Source organism: Prunus avium, chromosome 1 (genome assembly GCF_965620075.1).
Source record: "Prunus avium chromosome 1, drPruAviu1.hap1.1, whole genome shotgun sequence".
Taxonomy (NCBI): Eukaryota; Viridiplantae; Streptophyta; class Magnoliopsida; order Rosales; family Rosaceae; genus Prunus; species Prunus avium.
The window spans coordinates 10,293,400-10,312,955 of record NC_142284.1 but is presented as its reverse complement, the minus strand read 5'-3'; the positions used below and the strand labels follow the sequence as shown (position 1 = coordinate 10,312,955).

Sequence of the window (19,556 nt, the reverse complement as noted above, 5' to 3'; positions counted from 1 at the left end):
TTGAAGCGGGCTCGGGCCATGGGCAGGCCCAGTCCATTGGACTTATTTTTTGATCTCGGCCCTGCCCAAGTTTTCGTGCCCTACCGAGCACAGCCCATTAATATTCGTGCTCATGCTGTGCCGCGCCTCATTTAAACGGACTGGGCTCGTGCCGTGCTGGGCCGGCCTGTCCCGATTGACACCACTACTTGAGGCTTCTTCTTACTCTTCCCACAAAGCAAAACCCTTTGCTCTCTGTAACAAGTGAAAACCCACAAAATGGACCCAATTCCGAAACTACCCCTTGTCTTCCTCATCACCACCCTCCTCTTTCTCACCACATTCCTTGGGTTATCCGAATCCAACTCGGACCAGGTAGCCCAACTCCTTTCCCTCCAAGCCCGATCCAAATCTGGCGTGATCCGCCTCGACGACCACTCACTCTCTCGATTTCTGACCTCCGTCAAAACCCCAAGGCCCTACTGGGTTCTCATCTTCTTTGACGCCGCAAAGCTCCACGACAAGCACGAGCTCCATCTCAAGGAGCTCCGCAGCGAGTTCGCTCTCGTCGCTTCGACTTTCATCGAGAACAATGAAGACCCATCGTCTTCTTCCCACGCCAAGTTGTTCTTCTGCGACATCGAGTTTCAAGACTCGCAGCACAGCTTTGCCCAATTCGGAGTCAACTCGCTGCCTCACATTCGCCTCATCGGACCCAACCACAGCCTCAAAGAGTCCCAGCAAATGGACCAGGGCGATTTCTCGAGATTGGGTGAGTCAATGTCCGAGTTCATCGAGTCCAAGACCAAACTCGTCGTGGGTCCGATTCAGCGCCCTCCGATGCTATCCAAGAAGCAAATTATGTTCGCTACCATCGGGTGGTTGATTTGGTTACCCTTTATTGGGAAGAAGATCATCAGTGGCAAGACTTTGCTTCACGACCCAAGAATTTGGTTATCTGGGGCTGTCTTCATTTACTTCTTTAGCGTCTCGGGCGCTATGCATAACATCATTAGAAAAATGCCCATGTTCATGGTTGATAGAAATGACCCTTCAAAGCTCATATTTTTCTACCAGGGCTCCGGAATGCAGCTTGGAACAGAAGGCTTCACAGTTGGGTTCTTGTACACCATTGTTGGGTTGTTGTTGGCATTCCTCACCCGCGTGCTTGTTACCGTCCGCAATGTCAAGGTGCAGCGTATTGTTATGATTATCGCGCTCCTTGTTTCGTTTTGGGCGGTGAAGAAGGTGGTCTACTTGGATAATTGGAAGACCGGCTATGGAGTGCATGCTTTTTGGCCTTCGAGTTGGAACTGAGCTTGGTTAGGATGAGGATGCCAATTCACCACTTGAGCTTCTATAAAGGTGCTGGATCTGTGTTAGTGAAAACTTTGATAATGAATTTATCCTGAGAAAGATGTGTACTTTTTGACAGTTGTTAAAGCTAGTATTTTAGTCAATAACTTGTTTCTGTGTTAGACGAGTTACGAGTATGCTTGTTGCTACCCCTGGTTATAAACACTGTCATCCAGGTCTTTCCACCCTTGGTTATAACTTAACTAGTTGTATGCAATTTTGTTTTGGTGTATTAGTTTTTGTATGTAACTATTCCTTCTACTATTTTTGTTGTGATTTAGGGATGTTGGAATTTTGGGAGTTTAGAAGAATTTAGTAAGTAGTATCTTTCAATTTAAATCAGATTCACTTATAATATCACATTTCTTCCCCAAAATTTGATTTTTAATTTTAATTTTAAATATACTAAATTTGATTATTAAAAAGAAAATGGTACTATTGACAATTACAATAGGTGATATTAAAAAAACAGTTTCGTATTAAAAGCAAACTTTCTATTATTTATAAAGGCTGCTGTCTAAAACTACAGAAAACAACGCTTCCATGTGAAAACAATTACGAATGCAAGTATTTCTTGAAGCCATTAAAAAAACTAAAAAGCCAAGATACAAAGGCGAAAAATATTTTGGGCCAAGTCGTCCTTGATTCCCTTAAGTTACTTCTTTTCTCCTGGTGCTGATGATCTCTTTTGTCTTGTGATACAAAACTTCCTGAAACTCCCTATTACAAGAAAATATCTTCAAAATTTATACTCGAGTATTGAGAAGCTTAGACTGCAACTGGTTCACTTAATGGGCTAGAAACATGCTCTTTAACCTGCCCCAACAATTAAAAAAGATATGTGGGTAAACACATATCAGGAAGAAGAAGAAGTGCAGCCACACAGCATGACGTAAGAAGTTAAAGTCAGCAGCTCACCTTTGCTGACTTGAAAAGTTCATCTAGCACTTCAGACAAAGTTGGATGTGCATGGACTGCGAATTTGATATCCTGCAAGGTCAAATAGACAGTAGAATATAAGTAAACTGAAAGTTGGGGTGGTAGATTATAAGGGTCGCATCATAATTTGCAGTGTACGGGCTTTATTTACTTGAATACGTGTCCCCAATGCTATTGCATTTGATGCTTCATGTATGAGGTCTGCAGCATGTAACCCAAATATATGGACTCCAAGTATCTCTCCGTTATCTGGTCTGTATATCAACTGCATTAAAACAAAGCAGAAACAGGATCATCAATATCCACAGTACATAGCAACCATAAAGGAGAATTCATTGACGACACAAGTACTCAGTACATATTTTTCACCTTAGCAAGTCCCTCTCCTTCATTTTCTGCTAGGGCCTTTGTGTTGGCCTTGAAACTTGTCTTGGCAATACTTACTTCAAATCCCTCCTTTTCAGCTTTCTCCCTTGCTTGAGGCTGAAAATTGCAATTGATTAGTTAAACTGCCAATATGATGACACCTAGAAGATCTCTAATTCAAGGTCGAATATGTTAAACACTGATAAATAAAAGCATAACCTTGTGATACATAGATGATGAATAATGAATATGTCAATTAGCAAATTACTCACCTCTGTCAATCCGACCATACTGATTTCGGGATGAGTGAAACATGCTGCGGGGATGCTTAAATGATTGAGTACATGGTCTCTTCCCGTGACTTGTTCAACCACTGAAAAAGGTTTTGAAGATAATCAATTATTTGTGCATGTTAGAGAGAGAGAGAGAGAGAGAGAGGTTCAAATAAAAACAGGTTGGTTACACTAACCTGAAATTCCTTGGGCACTGGCTGCATGAGCAAGCATCATCTTTCCATTAGCATCACCAATGCAAAATAGGTGAGGAACCTGATGTTCAAAATTCAAATCAGAAACAATTTATAATGTTTTTTTTTTGGTAACAATTTTATAACGTTAATGCTAGGGTTCATGCTCATAAGGAAATTTGCAACATACCAAGTTGCCATTTGCATCTATTACTCGCATGCGCTCATCAACAGGAATAAAACCACGTTGTGTTACTACATCAATCTGCAGAAAAGATATGTGAGAAACTATTGCTGTTCGTTTGCTGAATAATTATATATATACACTCTAAAATTAGATGGATATAAAGTGCGAGGTCATACATTCTCCAATCCAAGACCTTGTGTGAATGGGGCCCTTCCAGTTGCAATTAATGCTGCATCTACCTGTTAGAAGAGGAAGTACAAAGGTCCAGATAAATGCCTCTGAATAACCTATATGCATATGAACTGGAATAACAATGCCTACAGTAATTAAAAGGGAACCAGTCAAGCTACTCAGGAATCAATTGGGAAGTCTAAAACACGCATATGCCTGAGTTCAGAAACAAAATTACAGCAGGTTAATTCATAAATGGCTAATTAAAGCTCCACAGATGAGAACATGTTCCTTGACAACGGTATTATTCAACTAGCGAAGTATGTGGCTGTTGCTATCAAATTCATATGACAATATCCATTAATGGCAGGAAAATATATCCTTTGGATACGTTACATAAGTTTAAACAGATCCAATTAATTACCTCAAGAGTATCTTTTGGTTCCTTGGTCTTGGCATCAATTAATTCAATGGTGACTGGTTTCCCATCCTTTGCTGGTGTGATCTATTAAAAACCAAAGAATGAAAAACGGAAACAGAAACCCTGAAAACACTTGGTATAAAATTCAGAGAATAAACATCAGCTGACCTTGGATGCAAACACTCCAGTTTGATAATCAATCTTTCGTGGATTTATTAGAACCCTCTGGGCTAACTTCCCGATCTCTGGATCAAAACCAGGCATAAGCTGATCTAAAGCTTCAATAAAAGTAACCTGCACAAGACTTAAGATTAATCTAGACTGCCTCATGAGACAAGAACTCCTAGATCATCCAAAAATAAATAAAAAGGTGTCTTATTACATTGGTAGACACAAGGAGAAGTTACTGATTGATCCATACAAGGTCTCCATAGTTTAATGCTATAAGGCCCTAAAACTACAATTAATAGAAACTCGTTTTCCTCAAATGGAAGACTAGGCTCATTAGTTTAACATAAAATAATTGTAAAAATTCACCAGATGAAAAGTAATTTATAAAAACAAAAATAAAATAAATAAAAAGAAAGGAACTACCTCACTCCCAAGTGCAGTGTACACATCACTGAACTCGAGACCAATGTAACCACTCCCAACAATAGCAATCCACTCTGGAACAAACTCCAATTTGAGGGCATGGTCGCTTGTAATTACAGTCTTCCCTGCAGATCCATCATATAGTCAGTCACTAGGTATCCCTTAAGCATGGTACTAAGACCAAAATCCTTTCATCAATTATTCAATAACAACAAGAAGGAAACATATAAATTTTACCATCGACTTCAACACCCTTAGGAACAAAAGGAACAGAACCAGTGGCGATGATTATATTTTTTGCAGTTACTACTTTGTCAGATGATCCAATTTGCACCTTTTGAGGGCCCTGAATAGTTTCATATTAAGAGTACCAAAGTTAGGAAAACTTGCCAGCACTTGCGCTGTATGAGAGATCTCAAACTTAATCATAGCCATGCCCTAACAAGCTCAGCATTGTAACAAAGCAAGCTTTATTTCTTAACTGGGCACGCAAACATTTGTTTGTGTTGACACCAAATCAATTTGAAAGAATGCATGACTTACCAGAATTGTACCAACACCTGTCAGTATATCCACTCCAAGAGAATTCATTGAATTGGTCAAACTATTACGAATTTTCGTTGCAAGATTATTCGCATGATCAGCTACTCCCTGTCTGTCATACCCAGCTGCTGAAACCTATCATAAGTCACAATAAAGCAGTACTGTAAGATACATAAGTTTTCACAACTAACCAATAAATTCTTGTATCTGCACATACATATAAATGTACATACAATTGATATCACTGAATCATGTTTTACCTGCAAACCTAAAGCCTTAAGGTGATGTTCATTCTGAAGCTCACGCATCCGACCACTCACTGCCAAAAGAGCTTTAGATGGAACGCATCCTCTGTTAACACATGTTCCACCCACCACATCTCCTTCTACGATGGCAGTTTTCAGACCCTGCAATTGTTGTGTTAAGAAAAGAAAAGAAATCAATAAATACAAACTCAACAGCCTTTCTTTTCCAAAAACCCCACACAGGAGAATACGTACTATATATATTTTTTAACAAAAACAACCCACCACGTCTTATGTTGGTAGTTATTTTTCAATTTATATTCTAACTCCAGTATTGTCTGTTACTGTGTGAAGGCAACCACGACAGTTGCTAAGTTTGTTATATAAATTCAGTATTTACTTAAATACCAACACACATGCACATAGACATTCTAAGTCTTATGTATTAATTTTGAAGTATCAAACTAAAATGGATTGTAAGCTTGTAGCTAATGCATTTCTTGCCATGATATCAGATATACACAGATACACTTACGGCATGCACATTTTCATTACCTTTGATCGAGTAAACAACTTACCGCAACAGAAGACAGAAAGAAATCAGCCATTTCTAGCTAGCTAGTACAGTCTATTTAGGCAAAAAGCAAAGACGATCGAAGCTACTAGAACAGAAGTTAAGCTACAAGAGCAACCAATAAAGTGACAATTGAGCTAAATCCAAAGCTCAGAGCCGCAATTTCTCAGTAAATTATAAAGGAGTGTGAGTGCGCAGTTTCCGTACCTTCTCGACGGCGTGGAGAGCAGCACCGTGGCCACCGACGCCCGCGCCGATGATGAGCAAGTCGTAGTCGAACGACTTGGGAGGGCTTCCATTAGCGGATGACGAGGCCGAGACCGAGACGGTTGCAGAGCGCAAAGGAGCAGAGACTCGTACTCGGTGCGAATCGGAGTGGCTGAGAGACGAGAAGCCGAAGGCCTCTCTTCTGAGGCCGCAGAAGCGGAGATTGATAGGCTTTGATTGAACGACGTAGTTTGATCTGGGAATGGTGGGAGAGAGGGTAGGGAGAGAGAGCGATGCCTGCATTTTGGGAATGTGAGAAATAGGAGAGTGAGATCTGAAGAGAGAGAAATCAAATGAAAGGAAATGAGAGAGAGAGGGAGGGAAGTTTGTTGTTATAATTATGGGGGGGGGTGAAGAAAGAGATATGAGGAGGGCAGCCTCGAATTGTCCGTTGAGGACTTAAGAGGTAGTAGGAGCAGGCGGAGAAATCAAAGTGCGGCTGATGAACAACTCGCTGTCTTTCTGGTCTCTACTATCTTTTGTTAATTGTCCTCTCCTCTGCTTGCTAAAATGCGCACTGGGCCTGCATTTCGCAGTCAAAATTAGTTAGCAACATAACGGTAACTGGTGTGACGAGTACGGGTAAAAATGTGAAAAAAAATATAAATTCCTTATCAAAATTACTCCTTTTGAGCTAATGTGCCAATGAATTTTAGTTCTCAAAAGAAAAAAATGATGCAACTTCTCATAATTTATATAGTATGATTTGATTTAAGGAATACTTTCAATTGTAGTTATTTGGAATAGCATAACCATGATTTTTCACATAAATGTATTGTATGTCTTTTTTTTTGGTTGGTCTATTATGTGCTGATGACTCACTTGCTTTGTTTCGTTTGGATTAGTTATCGAGGAAATGTTTTATTTGAAGTGTTTTTAGTAAAAGCACATAAAAAGTTTTATCAAACCAAACTAATTGCAATTTAATTCAAATTAGTCCAAGTTTATACTATATTAGCATAAAATTAATCAATCCGCTCAAATTGATTTGGTTTAACCAGTTTGAACAGGTTGAGCTCTAATTTTTGCAAAATCAATCATCATAACAGTTTTTTTTTATATAAAAAAATAGTAGTAACTTTATCTTCATTTTAATTGAACCATCAACATTTTATCTTCATTGAATTTTCTTATATGTAAGGCATATAATTTGATTGATTCTAAGAATAAGTTACAATAAAGTCACAAAAATTCATTGTTAATTGCCAACTAGCACCTTCCTCTAACACAAATTATAGAGTCTAGAGAGAGCAGCTTCTTCACCTATTAACACCATTAAATCCATCTTTCATACTCAAACCTGCAATTGAAATTAAGTTTCATGACTTATATTGAATGCAATTCAACCATCAAAATTCAACATAGCAAATTATCTATTGCATGAAAATCAGATTCTTTTTTTCCATTTATCAAACATGCAGGTGGAAGAATTTTTTCCAAGAAAGTACTTTTTGCTCCGAATAAGCAATGCCAAATAGGCCCTGCAACTCACTAAAATTTAAAGCATGTTGTCCCATAGATTTGGTAGCATATAAGAACAAAAATGTTATGTGGATCCTTATTCCTTTGATGAAAATACCAGAAAATACTTGAGAAACATTTTTATTTTTATTATAAAATAATGTTATGTGGAGTGCATGATTATAAAGAACATTTTCTGAAAAAGGCAAACTCTAGGTTCACTCATTTTCCCATCCTAACCGTATAATCTCATCCATCCACTCACCATAAGCCACGTCACATCTCAACGAGATTTTAGTTTTCCAAGTCCTCACAAACACAAATGAACTAGCAAAAGGTGCCAGACTAATCATACATCACGGTTGCACAAAGTTTGGTGCAACCGGCGCGGTTGTTCTTTGGCGCCGCGACCGGACGAGTTGTGGAGTTCCGTTCCGTCACAGCTAGTTGCTAGAAGCTACACGTGTTATACTCTTGAGCAGCCAATCAGGAGCGAACGTGTGCGTCTTTCAGCTACAGGCAGGTAAGGGACCCGCTTTTCAGGGCAGAGCAACACATATGATATACCAACTCTCTCGTGATTTGATCGCGAAAAGAAAGCGCGTGGATAGTGCGTGGACTCTATGGTCATTGGCTTCACCGTAATTTCACATGAAAACAAGGGGCATAACGGGCATACGACAATTTCTAACATGCTTAATAGTTTTCCACTTTTCTTCTAATTATCGAAGGGGAAGGTCGGGGCTCAGACACTTGCACAGAAAAGAATAAAAAGCGGAGAGAGAGTGTGTGAGAGAGAGAAAGCGCGAGAAAATTCGTAGGTTCACACTGCTACGTTAATGGCGGTTAGGGTTTTCTACTGATCTCCGGGAACCCTAATCACCTGCCTCTGCCCTCATCTTCTCTCTTTTGCCCCGCCCTCAAAACCCTAATTGAAAGTTTTGTCAAATTCTCCTGTTCGATTCAGACTCTTACCCAATTACTCAATTTTAGCTACGAATTTGAATCGCAGAGTAGGGAGCTCCGATGGGTGCGCCGGATAAATCACAGGCCAATACCAATTCGATGCAGGTGAGTGTGCTTTTCTACAAAATTAGGAAGCTCAATACTTTGACCTAGAATCGCAGTGTATACAGTCTTTTTTGTTATTTTCGAATTTTGAAGCTCGAGGTTGATTACTCTCAATTGGATATTTGGTTTTGCTTTCTGTTTAATTTTGTTAGCTAATTTAATTCCATTTGGGCGGAGCTGGCTATATGTGTTTGGGGAATGATAACATTTCAAATTCTATTCCGTTAGGGTTTCATATCATATCAGCTTAACTAAATCTTGCTTGTGTTCTCTGAGGCGTCTTAAGTTTTAAAAGTAGTGTTCATATCATATCAGCTGGTTGAGCTCTAAGAGGTGTTGCAGTGAAGTGTGTGGCACCGTTTAACAAGAGAGTCAATAGATACACAGTGTTAGTTTCTTCACTTTACTTGTTTTCTGTTCTATTAATAGAAAGGATACTGTTCTTCACTGGAAAAGTGACTGTAATTGCCGTTTCCATGTGCTGGTAAGGAACTTTCTAAAAGTATCTTTTGATCTGTTGAGGGAAGTTGTAGTATTGAAGTATTGACAAAGGCACTGCTTTAGGTTGAAGGATGTGATAGAGTTTATTTTTGCAATTGGGAATTGTTAAAGCTCTTGGTCTCTGTGGTTGATCCTACTTCCTTATAAGTTGAAGGAGGAGGATTATAGTTGATTTGTCATGGGAAAGAGTTCATTGGTAGTTTTTTGTGGGGTAGGCTGAGCGGTATATATGAATTCGTTTGTTATGCACAGCTTGTTTGAGCTCCATGCAAATATTTATACCTTTTCTCACGCCTAATTTAGTTAGGTTCTGGACCTTGAAATGTGGGCCCCAGCTTAATTTGGTTGTGGTTTTTTGGATATTTCTGTTTTCTCTAACTTGGAAACCAAAGAATTTGGAGGATTGCTGTCGTCGTTGTCGTTTTGTTTGTGCTGCAGTATTGGTCTTCCTTAGAAAATTTCCTCATCAGATGACATGTTGATGACGTAGATTGACTTTACAACCTTTCGATGGCATCTATAATTTTCTTTCAAGTTGGTGATCTGTACAATACCAATTTCATTGTACTAGATTACTAGCTTTTGGACCGTTATATTTTCCCATAATAACAACTTGATTTCTGAGCTGAATGATGTTAAATTTAATAATCTTAAGGAACTGCGTTGAACAAGTGACACATTTTGTGACATTACTGAAATTTATTGCCTTAACCCTATTTATCATGTTAAGAAAATGGAAAGCAATGCCATTAATTTAAATTTTTCTTAAGGAAAATTTTCCATCACATATTTTAAATATATTTATTTATATTTTTATCCTCATTTTTTTATATTTTGTATGTATTTGTGAGTTCTTAGAATTTTGCATATGCATATAAAACTATTGTCTTTAGTAATTATCTCTTTATGGTATTATAGTGACTCAATTGATTGTGAATTTACACTTTTACTTGTTTATGTGCTTCAAAGAACCAACACAATATGAACGCGGTGGGTTGGAGAATCTCAAAAAGATTATGACGTTACATGGCTAGGTGCAACTAATTTATCTAAACTTATATGGTAAATGATTTCATTTAAGTATGCAAAGCAGCAGTTATAACTTAATCAAACCATTACATCTAGTTAAATCAAAATACAATAAAAGACCCTCCCAGAACAATAAAGAACTTCACTGGGCTAACAATCCTCATTATCATTGGTGTCCTTTTTGAAAAACATCACAACCTCCAAGTCAGGTTCAGCTTTTTCGGTGAAGTGTTGGGTGGAGAAAAGATGTTGACATGTCACATGATATATAAATTATCTATGGAGTGCTAGTGCCATGTTGATGTCTGACTTGTATCTGCTCTGGGTAGCATCTTATAGTTTAAATTTGCAGTAGTGATATTGGTATATAGAATGTGGTAGAAGTTTTTGGTCTAATTTTTCTTTTATGTATCTCAGCGTGTTAAGGTCTACCGTCTGAATGAAGATGGAAAATGGGATGATCAGGGAACAGGTCATGTTACGGTTGACTATATGGAGGTTTGTTAATCTCATTGGGTTAAAGCTATGCTAATCTGATAGGGACATAGTAAATTTGTGAGAAATGAGTTGTTTGGAGTCAAGTTTCCTTAGAAATGATTTCTTGATATGCATTATGATTGAATGCAACTGTTGTGACACAGAGATCAGAAGAGCTGGGTTTATTTGTTATTGATGAAGAAGATAATGAGACATTACTTCTGCATCGTATCAGTTCGGATGATATCTACAGAAAGCAAGAAGGTATTTTATTTTTTAATAGATAGATAATATAATGTTAATTTGCTATTATATGGTGTCCTCAAGTGTCTAGAATTGATACTGAATTGTGGAGTTTGGATTATTTCTTGTTAAGATACAATTATCTCATGGAGGGATCCAGAATATTCTACGGAATTAGCTCTCAGCTTTCAGGAGTCTACTGGCTGCTCTTACATATGGTAACTACCAAATTTTTTCCATTGTTCTTCCTTTTCACATGGTCCTTGATCTTGTGATTCTACTAATTATTTTCCGTTCTCTATTCAGGGACCACATATGCAGTGTCCAAAGGAATTTACATTTTAATTCTCTTAACAGTAAGTGTTTGCAAAATGATTCAAAATGTATTCCCTTTCCTTTTTCTGCTTTTGAAATAACCGACCTCTGTAGATAGTGAAGCTTGTCAGAGAGAAGTGATCAATATCTACAGAGGTCGGATATTTGTATTTTTAATCTTATTTTTAGTGAATACCATTACTACATATTGTGTTTTTCATTTATTTTTTAACTAAAGTGCATGAGGATATTTTTTCTTGATGAAAGAATTCTCTGTCATGAGTAATTGATTAAAGAATTATTTTTCCTTGTTTGTGGAAGTGGAACCCTACTGAGTTTTCTGTAATCTCTATATTATAAGACTAACAAGTTGCTCCAGAAAACAAAATATTTAATACAAGAATGCATGATGAAACTGTTAAGGTACCATACAGCAGGCTTATCCCTGTAAAATGCCTGAAGAATGAATTTGGGCATCGCCTTAAGCAATTGAAGTCAGGCAAGTTCTAGCCATTCTGGGTTAAGTCAACACACATTGGTTGATTAATATTTCAACTTTTATGTGCTGAGAATGAATAGTGTTCTAACAATCTTAGATTTTTCTGTTGTGCGAAGGAGTGGAATTGTTTCAAGTAATATGAATAGCAATAAAGTTCTGATGACCATGTGTAGCATAGAAAGGTAGAAATATCTTGAAGAAACGGGGGAAAAATGTGGAGGGACATTACACTCATTCTTTTCGAAATTTTCAGAGTTCTTTGTCGTTGATTTTTGGTCACATTGTGTGTGCGCGCGCTCTTTAAATTTATTTGTTTCAAATTTGGAGCATGAATTGTTCATCTTCTGTGATATCTGTAGATGAGACATTTCACAGTGCAAACAGTGAGTTAAGGGAGCTACCTGTGGTTGAGCTATCAACACTTCCTTTAATCCTGAAGGTGGGACAGTTCTTTTGCATCTCATATTATTGGTTTTATCTTTCTTGCTTTCCACATTTTTCACTTTCTGTTCAAGCTTTTCTTATCTTTCGTTTTTCCCTTGTGGAATGTCTTATATTTATGCAAGTTACATGCGAAGTGATGACAATGCATGTGCATATGTGATGCAGACTGTAGCTGAGAGTGGCATTGCTGATCAGATGCGATTGACAGAACTGATATTGACTGATGTAAGCTTTGTATAACTTAGTGGATCTCCGAAGAAATGGATAGTGGATTAGTTAGCAAGGTTATTTCATTTCAATAAAAAATCAATTGTTGTAGTAAGTCGAATTTAGTTATATTTAACCATAAAATTTGTCATATTGTAACCTTCATTTACAGCTTGTTGGTTTTTTCTAATGAGTCTTTTAATCTCAACGCAGCAAGAGTTTTTCCGAAAGCTCATGGGCCTATTTAGAATCTGTGAAGACTTGGAAAATGTTGATGGTCTTCACATGATATACAAAATAGTAAGGGGGATCAGTAAGTATTCCTTTATGGTATTTTACCCTCAAAATATGCCCCACATAAATGCATGTATTTCCTTTTATTACTGACTGATATGTGTTTTTCTACCTGCAGTTCTGCTGAATAGTCCTCAGATCTTTGAGAAAATATTTGGTGATGATTTAATCATGGATGTCATTGGTTCCCTTGAGTGTGAGTTCTGTTATTGGTTTGTGTTCTTTCATGATAACCTTCTGTATTGGAATTCAATTTAGTTGTCGCCTGATACTTCGGTTTTTAGTTCATTATGATTCAGTATTATTTTGATATGTTGAAATACTTGAATTTTGGATTGCAGATGACCCTGAAGTACCTCATGTCCAACACCATCGTAACTTTCTAAAAGAGCATGTTGTTTTTAAGGAGGTAATAATTTTCTTTAGGTTGTGTGGTTGGGGATTTGGGGTTAAGGACTATAAATGTTGGAGAGCATCTTAATGCATATGGGAGTTGTTTCTTCTATCTCATGTATCTGTATTTATAAATTTACTTTGCGCAGGCCATACCAATTAAAGATCATATGGTTCTGTCAAAGATACACCAGACGTATAAAGTTGGATATTTAAAGGTTCATCTTTTGTTCCGTTTAACCTTTTCATTTTACCTACTTTTTTATTTTTTGGTGAAAATTTTACCTACTTCTTTGGTAGTAAGTCTTACTTTCGACTACTTCTTTAGGATGTCGTTTTGGCTAGAGTACTGGATGAGGCCACGGTTGGAAATCTCAATTCCATAATTCATGCAAACAATGCAATTGTAAGATTTTACAACTCATTCTTTAAACATGTGGAGGGCTGTGTGTTACAATAATCCTAATGTTCCTAATCTGTTGTAGGTTGTTTCTTTGCTAAAGGACGACAGTACCTTTATTCAGGAATTGTTTGCTAGGTTAAGGTCACCATCCACCTCTGCAGAATCTAAAAGGAACTTGGTAATTTTGATTTCCATAAGCGCTCTTCCATTGTTTATCTGAGGCATGATGCAGTGCACTTCCCGAAGGGATAGTTCATGAATGTGTAATTGGTCGTTTAGATTGTGTCATTTATCTTTCTGTTTCATTTGATTTTCTTCTCCCTCTGACAATTTAATTAGAAATGAAAATAAAGGTTTAGTATTTATTAATGTCACAAATTTAAACACTATCTTGCTAGTAACATGATTGCTTTTTTAATGTCATTACCATAAACGTTACTGAATTTTGATATAATCATTAGGATTTTGATGTCGTGAAAGAGACTATAGCCATAGCTTAGAATTTGTTTGTGCAGTGTGGATAATTTCTTGATGTACCTCAATGTTGATCGTGGTTATCATTTTTTCCCCTTCGTATTGTAGGTATATTTCTTGCATGAGTTTTGTAGTTTAAGCAAAAGCCTGCCAATGGTCCAGCAGCTCCGCCTGTTTAGGTAAACAATTCCTGAAGTTATATTTCTTGAACCTCCATTATGTTTTGCAGCTGCTTATCTTTACGGGGGTCAGCTAATATTCTCTTATCTTATATAATGTCTGTGTTTGAAAACCTAAATTCCTGTAGGGATCTCATGAATGAAGGAATCTTTGACATTGTAACCGATGCTTTGCAGAGTCAAGATAAAAAGCTTGTACTAACTGGGTAATCATGAACTTAAAGTATCTGTTCTCTGTAGTCTGGTGCTTGTCATTCTGCTTATCTATTTCTTTCATTGTGTCATAGTCCTGACAATTGGTGATTAAATGGATGCAGGACAGATATCCTCAATCTTTTCATGAATCAGGATCCAAACCTTCTTCGTTCATATGTTGTTCGCCAGGAAGGAATACCACTTCTAGGACTCTTGGTACGCACTTTTTTAATTTAGTGTTTGTGTATGAAATGACATGTGCACCAGACAATAACCTGTGTTAGTTGAGCTCGAAAGAAATCTTATAGTTGAACTGTGTTAAACCCAGTGAATTATTCAAATTTCAATGGGCCTAAACCCTGTTTTATGGACCTAATTAAGCAAGAACACAGGTTATATTTGTGAAGCATCGTTTTGAGGATTGTATGCATTGTAAAGTTAAAACTGGTATTAGGTAAAGGGTTAGTTTTTTTTGTTTTTTTGAAATGAAAAGATGAAAAGTAATGGTTTAGCTTTGATACTTAGCTTCTGAAGGAATGTTTCCATATGCAAGCATATCTAAAAGGAGTAATGATCATAGCAAGCATATCTAAAAGGATTCTAATTTTTTTCCCCTTAATTTGTATAATTTGAGATGTGCTTGCATCCGAGTTTGATAACCTGCATGGGAGCAGGCATAGAATCTTTTTTGAGATCCACATTTGAAATTTATAAATGCCAATGCAAGCGTTTGTGTTACCTCTATGAATATTGATATTTAATTGTCTACTTACAGGTTAAAGGAATGATTACAGATTTTGGGGAAGACATGCACTGTCAGTTTCTTGAAATTCTTCGTAGTCTACTAGATTCATACACATTGTCAGGAGCACAGGTATCTGCTCTAGTTAATTTTTGTTCAATAAATATATTTTTGAGTGATTAAGTTTATACATGAGTATGTCAAGAAATTTGTAGCTATGGTTATTCTTCTATCTTTTGTGTACTACTTTTTCTTAGCTATGACTTGTGCCTGGAAAATCATCAAGATGCACTATATTACTGTCACTCTCGAGGAGAACTCACCTATTGCCTCCCTATATATTAATAGCTTACAGTGGATTTCATCTTTTGTCTCCTCTCATGTCCTTTCTTATACACTCTTTCATTCTTAAATTCCAACTTCTCCATCACAATCAACTAATGCCGTACCAGTAACTTCACCAGCAGGTCCACCTAGGTTAGAGGGGCATAGTGTATTTGTATATATGCATGTAAGTGTTCATGTATCTTTGTGAATGTGGTCATATGTGTGCATGTAACATTTGCAGCAAAAATTTTTAGTGAACATGTTAACACTATTTGGAGGATATGAATAATTGCCTTTTTTGTTTTAGGAGCTTCTATTTCTATTTCCTGAATAACATAACTTTCTTGTTGCTATATTCACTAAAACTTGTATAGTCATCTTCACTTACATATTAAATGTATAATATTAGAAACATAATGAGAGGCTTTATGAATTTGGTTATTGAACCATTGAATAGGAGATTACCTTTACTACTATCTAATTCATTCACTATACCTTTAGGTGTCTGGTTAATTGTAGATTTCGTTGATATGATTTACGTTTTATTGTTGTGTTTTCAGCTCACTCGAGCGAGGTCATTGTTTTGTTTTATTTACAATGATTTTGCATCCATTTTCATTTTGGGGAAGTTCTAGTTGTGCATTTTTCATATTCACTATATTCAAATCTCTGTTGGCTGTTACTTTTCATGACCCAATTTTGCTCTGTTCCATCTCGTAAATCTTTGGATTGCTCTTTCATGTAGAGTATTGTTATTTGTAGAGTATTGTCAATTTTTTATTAGCACAAATTCACAATTGTAGAAGCTTCATATATAGTGAAGCTGCATTTGGAGTCTGCAATACGTATGAATTTATTTATGCAGGTGTAACATTTTGAATGTTGAATTGTAGTTTATTATATTTCTGCTGAATTGTTGGAAAATCATGTCAGTAAAACTTGCATGTAAGGAATAATTTCTTTTTCAAGCCTTGTTTTTATGCTTGTATATGGATGAGTTGGTTATTGAGTATTTTTATCTCGTTTGCTTTTCCTACAGAGAGATGCAATTATCGAGATTTTCTATGAGAAGCATCTGGGTCAGTTAATTGATGTTATAACAGCGTCATGTCCTTTGGAAGGCAATGCTCAATCAATTGATCAAAATGTTGCAAAGCCTGAAATACTGTCAAACATATGTGAATTGCTCTGCTTTTGTGTTCTTCACCATCCATACAGAATAAAGTAACATCTTGGATTCTTCTTCAATTTTCATAAATGGATTTCTGCTGCTGACCTGTGACATTGGAATGTTTGGGTTTTGTCATTTGCAGGTGTAACTTTCTTCTTAATAACGTCATAGATAAAGTTTTGTTGGTAACACAAAGAAGGGAAAAGTATCTAGTTGTTGCTGCAGTTCGATTTGTTCGCACTATTCTATCCCGTCATGTGAGTTTGTGTTGATTGTAAAAGAAGTTTCATTTGTCCTTTAGTTCAGTTAGGATTTGAAATAGACCCAAATGGTCTTCAGGGGAAGTTAAGATGAGTGAATTTCCATACAAGACTAGAGGTGAATGCATGGTATGGATTGTTTTGATTTGAGCATAGCAGTTGCATTGAATTTATTTATTTTTCCATATGATGGTAGTTGTAATACAAAATGGTTCTTGTTTCTGCGTCATGTTGGCTACAAAGGGCAGTTTAACAAGTTGTCAACCCATATAAGAATATTAAGGATTATCTTTGTTCCTGTTCTACATCTCTCTCTCTCTCTCTCTCTCTCTCTCTCTCTCTCTCTCTCTCTCTCTCTCTCTCTCTCTCTTCCCCCCCATGATATATTATTTTTTGGTGGGATAGGTTATTCATGTAACTATTGGAATAATGTATAAATCTGCAGGATGAGCATCTGATAAATCATATTGTTAAGAACAACCTTCTCAAGCCGATTGTAGGTGCATTTGTTGGTAATGGAAATCGATATAACCTGCTCAACTCTGCTGTTTTAGAACTTTTTGAGTTCATTCGGAAGGTTCCACTCTCTTTTAGACCTTATTATTTGGAGATAAAGCATGTCTTGAAGTTATCGTCTAATCCATGCTTTTGTTTTTGCAGGAAAATCTGAAAGCATTGGTCAAATACTTGGTTGATTCATTCTGGGATCAATTGGTCAAATTTGAGTTTTTTGCATCCGTTCAAGCACTAAAAGTAAAATATGAGCAGGTACTATACTCCTTCTAGAGTTCTTCCACTCCTAGATTTAGAGCTTTTGTATTGACAAGTTGACAAGTGCTTTTGCAGTGCCTAGAAAGTTTTGGACCAAAAGGAAGCGCCAATGTGTCAGACCCTAGAAAACGAACTGATGAGCGCGCTTTGGAGAAAGAAGAAGAAGATTATTTTAATGAGGACAGGTATGTTTTTGTGCTGAACGTCTATTGAGATTGACAGCACTCTTTGCTGCTAAGTTTTGCTACCCATAGCCACTGAATATGGAACTTGGTAATCAGTGATGAAGAAGATACAGCATCTGCATCCATGCCAAACACCCAAAAAGTACAGGCACAACCTCAGCCTGTATTATCCAATGGTGTTGCTGCAAACCATCCACCATCCAGGTATTGTACTGTTTGTATTTAGAATAACAGAGTGCATTTTCAGAATATTTTTGCTATTTAACCCGTACTTTCATCTTGAATTTTGTAGTCCAAGGTCTGTCGGGCTGGTAGATTATGATGATGATGAGGATGACGAAGACTACAAGCCACCGCCCAGGAAACATCCCGAAACCTCCGATGAAGATGAAGGAACAATGGAGTCCCTTAGGTTGAAGCGGAAATTGGCTTCTAAGGATAGGGAGCCCGAGCTTGCAAAGAGGCAACGGTTAGGTAAAAACTCCAAGCCAAAAGAAAGTGTGTTTGCTGCTTTGTGTACAACTCTAAGCCAGGCAGTGCTACCGAATAAGAAAACTGCAAGCAACATGCATGCAACTCACACAGCTGATGGGGTCAGCAACTCAGGTGAAGGGAAAAATCAAGAAAATGAGCATGCTATTTCTAGGAGCTGTGCTGATAGCAACAATTCAGAGGATGAGGATAATAGAGAGAAGGAGCCTGCCACTTCCAGAGGCTGCTCCGATCGCTTGCATGGCGCTTCGGAGAATAGACAGTTGGGTGGAGAGGACTGCCCATTGATACCACCGAAATCCTCACCAGAAATGGCTGTAAATGGATCCTGAGTTGTTTTTTAGAACCATAGCCAGTGCAGTTACTACTTTGTGTTCTTGATGCAACTTGTGAATGTGTGCTTGGTGCCAGAAAGAGGTCCTAGGCAACAGATGAACAACATACTTTGAAAGAGAGGAAGTGAACCCGCAGAAGAGGATGAATTTTGGTCTATGGCTGGCTTCCATCGATGGTAGGAGCGAATACTGTATAGTGTGCCATTGCGACGCGGAAAAAAGAAAGTCATACTCTCACAATGTGGGGCCTGTCTTCTCTTCTTCACTTGGCCTTTTTGAGGCTTTGAAGTATTTGCTTTTGTAAAACATTCAATCAGCATTTGATTTTCTATATCCAATTTTATCTTTTTTGCTTTTCGTTTTTGAGGTTCCCCCCTTTGTTCACAAGTTTGTGTTTCTTAATTTTGGCTCTTTTTTGGCTTGTGATAGATAGGGCACCAATACGTGCCCTGTATGGTGGTGGGTATCCCTCTGATGTTAAAAAAGTTTTAGTGGTGGGTGAGTGTGGTTGTAATAGAGGGTGTGAGAGATAGGGAGTGGGTTTAGAGGCCAATTTTCGTCAAATGTAGTAGTATGAGTGGAAATTTTCGATTTGTAGCTCACTGTAAATTAGTTATTGACTTTATAATTATCCAAGAAAGCTTTTGGAAGGTTTTCAGTCTGCCTTATTAGCCTGCAACCCCAAAAACCACAAGTGTGCAGTAATTGTAATTTGTAGGCGGCTCCATTCCGCAAGGAAATGTTTCGAAACAATGAAGGCGTAGAATAAAGGAAGCAATGAATAGAGGAAGCTAGGTAAGCGAACTAAGGAATTGGAATTGGATTAACTACTCTACTTAGTTGGTTCCATTTCTAATTTTTAAAGTATTTAATTATGAATTTTAATGTGGAATCCACATACTTCTTGGGTGTTTATAGTAAAATGTTTTAGAAAGTATCCTCTGAGGGAGTATATTTATAGTAAATTGTTATAGTAAGTA

General features: G+C 37.2%; 2 protein-coding genes and 1 pseudogene across 2 annotated transcripts; 2 read left to right on the top strand and 1 right to left on the bottom strand.

Moving 5' to 3' along the window:
- Window positions 1-214: 214 nt before the first annotated feature.
- Window positions 215-1,615, top strand: LOC110763929 (putative dolichyl-diphosphooligosaccharide--protein glycosyltransferase subunit 3B pseudogene; annotated as a pseudogene).
- A 192-nt stretch (window positions 1,616-1,807) lies between these two features.
- Window positions 1,808-6,591, bottom strand: LOC110763925 (dihydrolipoyl dehydrogenase 1, chloroplastic). The gene is made up of 15 exons (XM_021966823.2): window positions 6,049-6,591; window positions 5,283-5,429; window positions 5,023-5,157; window positions 4,717-4,825; window positions 4,480-4,604; window positions 4,054-4,179; window positions 3,889-3,969; window positions 3,470-3,532; window positions 3,297-3,371; window positions 3,110-3,188; window positions 2,913-3,013; window positions 2,644-2,757; window positions 2,426-2,539; window positions 2,254-2,325; window positions 1,808-2,151 (listed from the first exon to the last, which is right to left on the bottom strand). Exons 1-15 carry the CDS (start codon window positions 6,349-6,351, stop codon window positions 2,104-2,106), a joined length of 1,692 nt encoding a protein of 563 aa, XP_021822515.2. The 5' UTR covers window positions 6,352-6,591; the 3' UTR covers window positions 1,808-2,103.
- A 1,696-nt stretch (window positions 6,592-8,287) lies between these two features.
- On the top strand, window positions 8,288-18,934 carry LOC110763924 (binding protein). The gene is made up of 24 exons (XM_021966822.2): window positions 8,288-8,640; window positions 10,588-10,668; window positions 10,812-10,911; window positions 11,024-11,108; window positions 11,197-11,246; window positions 12,064-12,143; window positions 12,314-12,373; window positions 12,569-12,668; window positions 12,768-12,845; window positions 12,991-13,058; window positions 13,192-13,260; window positions 13,371-13,448; window positions 13,528-13,623; window positions 14,028-14,098; window positions 14,227-14,304; window positions 14,416-14,509; window positions 15,069-15,167; window positions 16,402-16,586; window positions 16,676-16,790; window positions 17,239-17,370; window positions 17,454-17,561; window positions 17,640-17,749; window positions 17,846-17,953; window positions 18,042-18,934. The coding sequence occupies exons 1-24, from the start codon at window positions 8,596-8,598 to the stop codon at window positions 18,571-18,573; spliced, it is 2,622 nt and encodes an 873-aa protein (XP_021822514.1). The 5' UTR covers window positions 8,288-8,595; the 3' UTR covers window positions 18,574-18,934.
- The last annotated feature ends 622 nt before the right edge of the window (window positions 18,935-19,556 follow it).